The sequence below is a fragment of the Sinocyclocheilus grahami genome, unplaced genomic scaffold, assembly GCF_001515645.1.
Source record: "Sinocyclocheilus grahami isolate Dianchi unplaced genomic scaffold, SAMN03320097.WGS_v1.1 scaffold6.1, whole genome shotgun sequence".
In the NCBI taxonomy this organism is placed as follows: Eukaryota; Metazoa; Chordata; class Actinopteri; order Cypriniformes; family Cyprinidae; genus Sinocyclocheilus; species Sinocyclocheilus grahami.
This window is the reverse complement of record NW_015505185.1, coordinates 1,959,461-1,970,360: the sequence shown is the minus strand read 5'-3', so window position 1 is coordinate 1,970,360 and position 10,900 is coordinate 1,959,461. Positions and strand designations below refer to the sequence as shown.

General features: G+C 33.3%; 1 protein-coding gene across 1 annotated transcript in view; it reads left to right on the top strand.

Moving 5' to 3' along the window:
• LOC107587229 (tripartite motif-containing protein 3-like) overlaps positions 1-9,014 on the top strand; it is a 10,439-nt gene extending 1,425 nt beyond the window's left edge. Inside the window, exons 2-13 of the mRNA XM_016274930.1 lie at positions 866-1,106; positions 1,888-2,039; positions 2,295-2,475; positions 3,924-4,271; positions 5,552-5,942; positions 6,300-6,403; positions 6,506-6,673; positions 7,251-7,419; positions 7,503-7,562; positions 7,872-7,942; positions 8,026-8,166; positions 8,838-9,014. Coding sequence (XP_016130416.1) covers positions 866-1,106; positions 1,888-2,039; positions 2,295-2,475; positions 3,924-4,271; positions 5,552-5,942; positions 6,300-6,403; positions 6,506-6,673; positions 7,251-7,419; positions 7,503-7,562; positions 7,872-7,942; positions 8,026-8,166; positions 8,838-8,990 — 2,179 coding nt within the window. The 3' untranslated portion in view covers positions 8,991-9,014. The remainder of the gene's footprint in view (positions 1-865; positions 1,107-1,887; positions 2,040-2,294; positions 2,476-3,923; positions 4,272-5,551; positions 5,943-6,299; positions 6,404-6,505; positions 6,674-7,250; positions 7,420-7,502; positions 7,563-7,871; positions 7,943-8,025; positions 8,167-8,837) is intronic.
• The last annotated feature ends 1,886 nt before the right edge of the window (positions 9,015-10,900 follow it).

The window sequence follows — 10,900 nt, the reverse complement described above, 5'->3', positions numbered from 1 at the left end:
TATATATATATATTCAATTCAATAATAATAAAAAAATAAAATCCTGCCACAGCCAAGCCACATTGAAAATTTTACACAATAATGTCATATGTATTAAATTTAAAATAATAATAAAATAAAAGACATTTATTTATTTTTGAAATGCCAAAGTGCACAAACAGTCTAGCAACATCCTGCATTTGAAATTAATTATATATAATATTGAGCTAAAATGAGTAATATGTATATGAAAAACTATTACTGAGTGATATGTAACAACATTTAAATATTTGTGACAGATGTCACTGCCTTCACCTCACAGTGATTGGCTGCCGCCCATTGTTTTTAGCCTCTCATTTCTATAATTTTAAAATTCAACACTCTCACCACTTGGTCTACTCTGTTGGTCTGCTGCTCTGCTCCCATAGAGAATAAATGAAAAAAACCCTGTCCAGCTCCAACGCGCCACTGCACATGCACAGTTTCACTTAAAGCTCTTCCAGGGCTTCCTAAATAGTAACAAAGCAATGTCACAGATACTGGATTTTGCTTAAGAATAGCTGTCGTATGCCATCATGTTTCGAATCCACCCAGTAAGGCAAAAACAGAGATGACCGTATTCCCTCTGCCGTCACGGAGCTGCAATGTGAGCCTCAGTTTTTTTCCGCTTCTGTCAACAAATCATGTCCTCACATGACAGTTAATTGCTCTCATTTTTGTTACTTTATATCGTCCTGTCAAAATATTTACAACTGTAATTTAATGAGACTGAAAAATTGAACACAGACCACGAGTCTCAGGCTACACCCAGTGCATTTACAATCCATTTGACCTTGGAGGGAAATCTTTACAGCTTGCTCTTGTTTTCACACTCTTTTCATCACAGATGCCTCCAGAACTACATACCCCCTCAGTCCCTGACCCTCTCCTGCCCGGTGTGCAGACAGACCTCCATCCTGCCTGAAAAGGGTGTTGCAGCACTGCAGAACAATTTCTTCATAACAAATCTGATGGAGGTGTTGCAGAGGGAGCAGGACTGCACCCGTCCCGAGGCCTCTAGTGGGCTGGAGTCAGCCGGTGCTGCTACATATGCCCCGCCCCTCTCCTGCCCCAACCATGAGGGCAAGGTAAGCACGCACACATCCTGACAGTGCAGTACAGGCCTCCTACTACGAATGAGATGTACATACTTCACTGGTGATAGGAAAAGTATACACTTTTGAACAAGTGGTAAGGCTGTGCAAGTATTGGGACAATAGTCGGAGATATTAGTTATTATTATTATATATATATACTGTATATATATTAGATGTAATTATTTGTAGTTATGTGCATAGGAATAACCCATGCAAATTCTTATTTACCAGCAGTGATATTTTAGTATTATAGTATCATATTATAGTATTTATTAATATTTTGAATCGCCCTTCATTTTTATATTTTCAGTTTTCCTTTTAATTTTGAGTTTTAGTAATCTTAGTACTTAAACTTTTTTACCAAGGCTTCTCAAGTTCAAGTTCTTCATCTAATATTTATATTGATATTTATATTATATTTATATTGATTTATTTTTTAAGTTTACTAAAACAATTTTTTAGTTTACAATATCAACACTAGTAATTTACTAGTGGAAATATTTATTAATTTATTTTAAGTTTTTTTATTTTTTTATACAATACATTATACAATTACAGTAAATTATACAAATACATTATAATTCACAAAAACAACACAGTGAAAGTATTTATGAATTTATTATCAACAGTTTTTTTTCTCAGCAATTCACAGATAAGATATGGAGAGATAGCTCATAAAATACGAAGTGTAAATAGCATTTGTGCTACTCAAACTGAGTCTTTACTAATCTTTGTGTGCAGCATTTGAATGAGTTTTTGTCGTCCTCTGCAGGTGATGGAGTTTTACTGCGAGTCTTGTGAAACGGCCATGTGTTTGGAATGCACAGAAGGAGAGCACAGAGAACATGTGACTGTCCCACTGCGGGATGTTCTGGAGCAGCACAAAGCTGCATTGAAGAACCAGCTGGATGCTATTCGCAACAGGTTCATGCAGCCAAGAATAATACTAAGCTCACTGTTAAACTGAGCCAGTATTTAAAGCTCATATTTTAACCCATTCTTTATACTGTACACTGAATCATTCTTTCTTTTTTTTTTTACTTACTTTTTAATACTACAATTTTGGTTTCCCTTCTTTTTTTTAAACATTTTTATGTAGTTACTGTTGTGTTTGCAAAGCTCAGCTGCTTGAGTCACATCATGACCTGACTGAACGTTGCCCTCATTCTGCATCCGCAGGCTTCCTCAGCTGACTGCAGCTATAGAGCTGGTAAATGAGATCTCCAAGCAGCTAACAGACAGGAAGAATGAGGCAGTGACGGAGATCAGCAATACGTTCGAGGAACTGGAGAAAGCACTGCATCAGCGCAAGACTACTCTCATCACTGACCTGGAGAACATCTGCAGCACCAAGCAGAAGGTGAAAAGCTTACTCCTTACATACAGTACATATATATATATATAGAGAGAGAGAGAGAGAGAGAGCGGGAGAGAGATCGTATTTATTTTATAGTATTTATTCATATTTTGAATTAGCTTGAATTATTTGTATATTTTCAGTTTTCTACTTACAATTATACTAAATATTTTCACATTACTACATATCAAAATTTAATTATTATTTATATTTATTTTTACACTTATTTTTAATTTTCATGCATTGATTTTAATTATATGTATTCAAATCATTATTTATTAACAAATAATTTATTATCTAAATATTGTGTAAAGAAACTGAAAATACATTTTCACATCTCTAATATCTACAAATAATATAAACAATAAATGAACATTAATTTCTATTTTATTTTATTTTATTATTTGTTGTGCATATGAGTACATCAAGCAACATTTTTATGTAGTTACTGTTGTGTTTGCAAAGCTCAGCTGCTTGAGTCACATCATGACCTGACTGAACGTTGCCCTCATTCTGCATCCGCAGGCTTCCTCAGCTGACTGCAGCTATAGAGCTGGTAAATGAGATCTCCAAGCAGCTAACAGACAGGAAGAATGAGGCAGTGACGGAGATCAGCAATACGTTCGAGGAACTGGAGAAAGCACTGCATCAGCGCAAGACTACTCTCATCACTGACCTGGAGAACATCTGCAGCACCAAGCAGAAGGTGAAAAGCTTACTCCTTACATACAGTACATATATATATATATAGAGAGAGAGAGAGAGAGAGAGCGGGAGAGAGATCGTATTTATTTTATAGTATTTATTCATATTTTGAATTAGCTTGAATTATTTGTATATTTTCAGTTTTCTACTTACAATTATACTAAATATTTTCACATTACTACATATCAAAATTTAATTATTATTTATATTTATTTTTACACTTATTTTTAATTTTCATGCATTGATTTTAATTATATGTATTCAAATCATTATTTATTAACAAATAATTTATTATCTAAATATTGTGTAAAGAAACTGAAAATACATTTTCACATCTCTAATATCTACAAATAATATAAACAATAAATGAACATTAATTTCTATTTTATTTTATTATTTGTTGTGCATATGAGAACATCAAGCAGATTTTTTTATTTATGAATAATTCTGAATTAGCTTTTATTTTTATTTTTTTTATTTGGACTTTGATTTAGGTTTTAATCATTTTGTTGCATAATTTTTTGTAAAATATTTTTTTTCAGTTTTAGTTCCAGTTACTAAATAATATATTTTTCATTTGATCTCAGTTAGCTGCCAAAGCAATATTTATTTATACATGGAATCATTTTTTTTAAGTTTAAAGCTCAGATATTTTATTACATTTAATTTTATTTATTTTTTGTTTGTTTTGTGTTATTGAATTGAAGGGACATCTGTAATTATATCAAATGCTTATGTTGCTGCAGGTGCTGCAGGCCCAACTCACTGCACTACTTCAAGGGAAGGAAAACATCCAGAGCAGTTGTAGCTTCACGGAGCAGGCGCTAAACCACGGCAGCCCCACAGAGGTGCTCCTGGTGCAGAAGCAGATGGGAGAGCGGATGGGCGTTCTGGCCCGCCACGCCTTCCCTGAGCAGCCCCATGAGAACGGCCACCTGGACTGTCAGGTGGAGACAGAGGGGCTGCGCCGCTCCATCCAGAACCTGGGAGTCCTGCTCACCACCAGCGCCGTGGGGCACACCAGTGTGGCTACTGGAGAGGGTCTCAGACATGCTGTTGTTGGACAAAATGCCACTGTTACAGTGACCACTAAGGTTGGTGATGATGTCACTCTTGGGTTTGAGTTCAGTTTGAAAACATACTGTAAATTTACTGTACTGTAAACATACTGTACACACACACACATACAATTCTGGCTGATAATAAATTAATAATTGTTTAGGTTAGGTTAGGGTTATATATATAGATTTTTAAAATGTAATGTTATTTTTTATTTTAATTGATTAAAATAATTTATTATTATTAGTTTATTATTGACAAATTATTTAATATTTAAATGTTATGTAATTTTTTTACATTTTATATGAAAATAAATAATAAAAAATCTGTAATATCTAAAAAAATATATATTTCTACAATAAACAAAAATGACATCATATATATATGATGTCATTTTTGTTTATTGTAGAAATATATATTTATGATGTAATTTTTATTTATTGTAGAAATATATATTTTTTAGATATTACTTAAATTATGTTAAAATTAAATGAAAATATATGATGTAATATATATATATATATATATATATTTTATTTTTATTTTTTTTAATTTTATTTTATTTTTTCGTTTAATTTATTTTATAATTTACTTTACATTTGTTAAAATAATTATTTATTGGAAAAAGTATTTAAAAAAGAAAAGTATTTTTATAAAAATAAAGGATTATATATATATATACAGTGGGGAAAAAAAGTATTTAGTCAGCCACCAATTGTGCAAGTTCTCCCACTTAAAAAGATGAGAGAGGCCTGTAATTTTCATCATAGGTATACCTCAACTATGAGAGACAAAATGAGAAAAAAAAATCCAGAAAATCACATTGTAGGATTTTTAAAGAATTTATTTGCAAATTAGGGTGGAAAATAAGTATTTGGTCAATAACAAAATTTCATCTCAATACTTTGTTATATACACTTTGTTGGCAATGACAGAGGTCAAACATTTTCTGTAAGTCTTCACAAGGTTTTCACACACGGTTGCATATACTGTATATATATATGTGTGTGTGTGTGTGTGTGTGTGTATGTGTGTACAAAAAAATAATTTATTAATTTAAAAATTAATTTATATATAGATTATAAATTATTTTGATGTTTATTTTTTGTTTTATTGTCAGATATATTATTTGTTTAAATTTAATTTTTTTGTTATTGACTTTTATAAAATACAATTTCTAATATCACTAATGTCATTTTGATGACAATGATATCAAGATACAAACACAAACTGGTTATTTCAGACAGACTGTCCTTGTAATAAATGCTGTAGCTTGATTTAAGTTTGTAACGAAATCCTCCAACTGCTTCCCTAGGACAAAGACGGTGAGCTAGTAAAGACTGGAAATGCCGCACTGAGGGCACAGATCAGCGGCCCAAATGGAACCGTCACCGAAACGGACATAACAGACAACAAGAATGGCACTTACGAGATCGGCTACACTCTCCGCTCAGAGGGCGAGTTCTCCTTCTCTGTCCTGCTCTACGGGCAGCCAGTGAGGGGCAGCCCCTTCCGCCTGCGGGCCGTCAAACCCTGCGACGCCCCGCAGTCACCCGATGACGTGAAGAGACGCGTCAAGTCACCCGGAGGAGGTGGAGGGGGTGGAGGACATGTGCGCCAGAAGGCGGTGCGCAGACCCTCAAGCATGTACAGTACAACGAAGAAGAAGGAGAATCCCATTGAGGATGAACTCATCTACAGAGGGGGTGAGTAAAGAGTTGTATGGTTGTTGTTTTTTTCTCTCAAATTGTACTTCAGATTGTGTCCTGTATGCCAAAAATATCATATACATTTCAGATCGCCCTAAAATAAAAATTAATTTTTATGGAATTGTTTAATGGAAAAATTATATATATATATATATATATATATATATATATTATGTAATGGAATTTCAATTGTCAAAAATTTGGGAACAAAGAAATGTTTTTACGAAGATAACAGTGCTATACTGTTTCAGTCTTTTAAGTTGGCCTGTAAAGATGAAAAGGTCATTTCTGCATTCTGCTTGATTGTTGGCCTGCGTCACAATTTGTCAATTGACGTCTTATTTGATGTGACAGGGACGAGGGGTCGAGAGCGGGGGGAGTTCTCAAACCTGCAGGGCATCTCTACCACCAGCAACGGGCGGATCGTGCTCGCTGACAGCAACAACCAGTGCATACAGGTAAGAATATGGCCTGATGGTGGCCTTTAACAGATAGATACATGAATAAATGTGTACCACTTGGCCAGAATCATTTATATGCTGCATTCTGTGATCTTCTAGGTGTTTTCCAGTGATGGTCAATTCAAACTGAAGTTCGGGGTCAGAGGTCGCTCCCCTGGCCAGCTCCAGCGCCCTACTGGCATTGCAGTGGACATGAATGGTGACATTATTGTAGCCGACTATGACAACAGGTGGCTCAGCATCTTCTCTCCAGACGGCAAGTTTAAGGTCAGTTACATTTCTTTCATGATAATTTTAATTAATTAAAAAATATATATTATTATAAAAAAAATAATGAAATATATTAAATTCAAAATGTATTAAATCGATAATGAAATAAACCTTAGTTCAATATTAAATGAGACAATTAAATTAAACATGATTCTCAAAGTCATAGAACATCCAATTTTTGGATTTTAAAATAATGTTATTTATGTATCATAAAATAAAATAATAACAAAAAATTTAAGGAATCAGCCTTCAAACATTAAAAGCGTTCAGTACAAAAACACGTATTAAGTATATTTTAGACATTTCTAGACATGCCTTTATTTCAGAAATGAAATAAAAAATAAATAAAACAGAAATTAAATTTAAAAAAAATACAATTTGTAAATAAATATTATTAATATATAATATAGATATTAAACATATAAAAATGTTACATTAAAACTAGTACAAAACTCTTACTCTTAAAAATGTATTTTTCCAAACATCAGATAGCCTTTACTAATTCATGTTGCTTGTGTTCCATTGATCTGATGAATTGGTGATGTGCTAATATGTTGTCTTGCTTTTCTGGCAGAATAAAATCGGTGCAGGTCGGCTGATGGGTCCTAAAGGAGTGGCCGTGGACAAGAATGGTCATATTATCACGGCAGACAACAAGGCCTGCTGTGTCTTCATTTTCCAATCCAACGGCAAGCTGGTGACCAAATTTGGTGCCAAAGGAACATCAGAGAGGCAATTTGCAGGTAATATATTCTTATTTGTCTTCAGCATTGAATTCATGGCCAGATCATGTTTTAATCAGATGTTCCTTTCTGTTTCTCTGCAGACAAAAGTACTCCAAATACACCGACAGAGCCAAAACAGAGTAAATCTGGCCCTGCCTTCAGTGAGCATTCAACTTTATTCATTTTTAGTTGATTTATTAGTTTCATTTTGTGCAGTTAGATTGTATTATTGATTATTGAATGAGGTCATCTTAAAATGAAATAGAAAGCCTTGTAGGATAATTGATTATCCACATGAAGAGAGATTTTTGTTTTTTTGGCATGTAGGTAGGGGTTGCATGAATCAAGTGTTCTCTGTGTTGCTGGGTATTTCCTTAGAAACAAAACAACATGTTGAGAATGTAATGGTCTCTCTCTCGCTCTCTCGCTCTCTCTCTCTCTCTCTGTCTTTCTCCTTCTATGGCCATAAGGTCCTCATTTTGTGGCCATAAACAACAAGAATGAAATTGTTGTGACAGACTTCCACAATCATTCTGTTAAGGTACGGTAAGCTCTTCTCTTTTACTGTGTAAATTATTCCATATCTCATAACTTGGATTGTTTTGGATTTATGGCTTCTTGCAGGTTTACAATGCTGATGGCGAGTTCCTGTTTAAATTTGGCTCGCATGGTGAAGGGAACGGCCAGTTCAATGCACCCACCGGTGTGGCTGTAGATGGCAATGGGAATATTATTGTTGCAGACTGGGGTAACAGTAGGATACAGGTAGGCTATTCATTTTTGTCATCGAGTAATTCAATTCAAAAATGATGTAGTAACTTTACAGTTTATAGACGAGTTGAGACCGAATTCAAAATGTATGAATTTCATTGCTTTAGATAACAAAAGATCAAAACTAATAGCCAGCTGCAAAGTATGATTACGCTGAGACATTTTTTTCTATTCCAAAAAAAATGCAATTACTTTCAGCTTTTCCTTTTATTTTGTAACATAATTATATATATAATTTTTATTCACTGTAAATTATCAAATTTATTACACTTTTTTGCCTTTCAGCTACCTAGCTGTATTTTATTTCTTAATTTCATTTTATTTTTTTTAACATATTTTAATTTAAAAGTCTATTCCACTTTTCTAAGTCATTTTTGCAATTACTTTCAACCACCTAGCCCTATTTTATTTTATTTTGGATTTCATTTTTTATTTTATATCTTCTTCTTATTATTTAATTTACAAAAAAAACATTAAATTTATTTTATTTTTTTTTACATTTTTGCAATAGCATTTTATTTTCTAATATAATTATATAGTTTTTGTAAATTTTTTATTAAAAAAAACTATATTTTTACTTTCAGCAAATAATTTGAGTTTTATAATTAATTTTTATAAAAAATGTTGATGCTAATGAATTACTAAAAGTTCCTTTTGTTGTTTAGGTGTTTGACAATTCTGGCTCTTTTCTGTCGTACATCAACACGACGGCAGATCCTTTGTACGGTCCGCAGGGTCTGGCTCTCACGTCAGATGGCCATGTGGCCGTGGCGGACTCTGGAAACCACTGCTTCAAAGTCTACCGATACCTGCAGTAAACACTCACCGCGATGGAAGAGTTCATATACACCTAGCCCTATTTTATTTTATTTTGGATTTCATTTTTTATTTTATATCTTCTTATTATTATTTAATTTACAAAAAAAACATTAATTTTTTTTTTTTTTTTTTACATTTTTGCAATAGCATTTTATTTTCTAATATAATATATTATTTTTATTTTGTTTTATTCCTCGTTTTCTATGAATGCAATCAAATGAATGAAAAATAAAAAAAATACTGCATTAGATATGACAGTTTGATCATTCTGGCCCTCAAAAGCAATGAATTCTGAATCAGGAGAGCATTTGTACTTTATATAGAGTCATGATTCTGGTTTTACAAATATGTGCGAGTGAAAGCCAGTGTTGTTTAAGCCACTAAATACAGTATTCTGTTGTAGAACTGTACTGTGTATAACAACAATGGGGCATGTGAAGCATTTGAAACATAGTATTTAAACTGCAATAATGCACTCTTGATGTAGCATCTCTAAAAGTAGCCCTAAAAATTAAGGTTGTGAGACACTGAAAAGTTAAAGGTCATCATGTCAGAGATTTTTGTAATAGAATTCTTCCCATTTGACTATGTAACAGAATAAAGGGTAACGTGAATCTACCATATTGCCAATACACATGAAAAACTGAATTGAAATGCTTCAGACTCTAGTTTCCAATGTACCAAACAACTGTAACAGTCTCTTTATGTGTCAGTATGCACTAGAAATAAAAGCACATGATTTACCGAGCCAAATAACGATGTTGGAAGTGGTTATTTTCCGTCTTGTCTTCTAAATGTCACAGAATTATTTTTATTTTGTTTTATTCCTCGTTTTCTATGAATGCAATCAAATGAATGAAAAAAAAAAATACTGCATTAGATATGACAGTTTGATCATTCTGGCCCTCAAAACCAATGAATTCTGAATCAGGAGAGCATTTGTACTTTATATAGAGTCATGATTCTGGTTTTACAAACATGTGCGAGTGAAAGCCAGTGTTGTTTAAGCCACTAAATACAGTATTCTGTTGTAGAACTGTACTGTGTATAACAACAATGGGGCATGTGAAGCATTTGAAACATAGTATTTAAACTGCAATAATGCACTCTTGATGTAGCATCTCTAAAATTAGCCCTAAAAATGAAGGTTGTGTGACACTGAAAAGTTAAAGGTCATCATGTCAGAGATTTTTGTAATAGAATTCTTCCCATTTGACTATGTAACAGAATAAAGGGTAACGTGAATCTACCATATTGCCAATACACATGAAAAACTGAATTGAAATGCTTCAGACTCTAGTTTCCAATGTACCAAACAACTGTAACAGTCTCTTTATGTGTCAGTATGCACTAGAAATAAAAGCACATGATTTACCGAGCCAAATAACGATGTTGGAAGTGGTTATTTTCCGTCTTGTCTTCTAAATGTCACAGCGTTTAATGGGGTGTTGCTTTAGAAATTCATTAAGAAGATGGCAGGCAGAGCGACTTATGGTTGCCTTGCATTTCTTTTCTTCTGGTATCTTCTCGATCCACATGTCATTGTTCAGCACATACCCGAAACAACAGAAGAAGAATGTTTTACTAATCAAAAACAGCAATTTGCATTCCTTTGTCTTTTAAATAAACGATTTCAAGGCTTATTGTTGTCTGTCGTTATTGAGCACTGATATTGCATCATCCTGCCCCATGATCAGATAGTGAGCTTCATTTTTCAGCTCCATTTCATCACAAGATAAGCGCAGTATCATCTGACGTGTGGCATCTTTCTGGACACCAGGGGCCTCATTTATAAAATGTTGCGTATGCACAGATTTGATCTTAGAGTGTGCGTACGCTAAAATCCACGGCAACGTTCATATTTTAAAAAATTGTCTTTTTTGACGTGGAAAAGTACTTCCCGCCACGT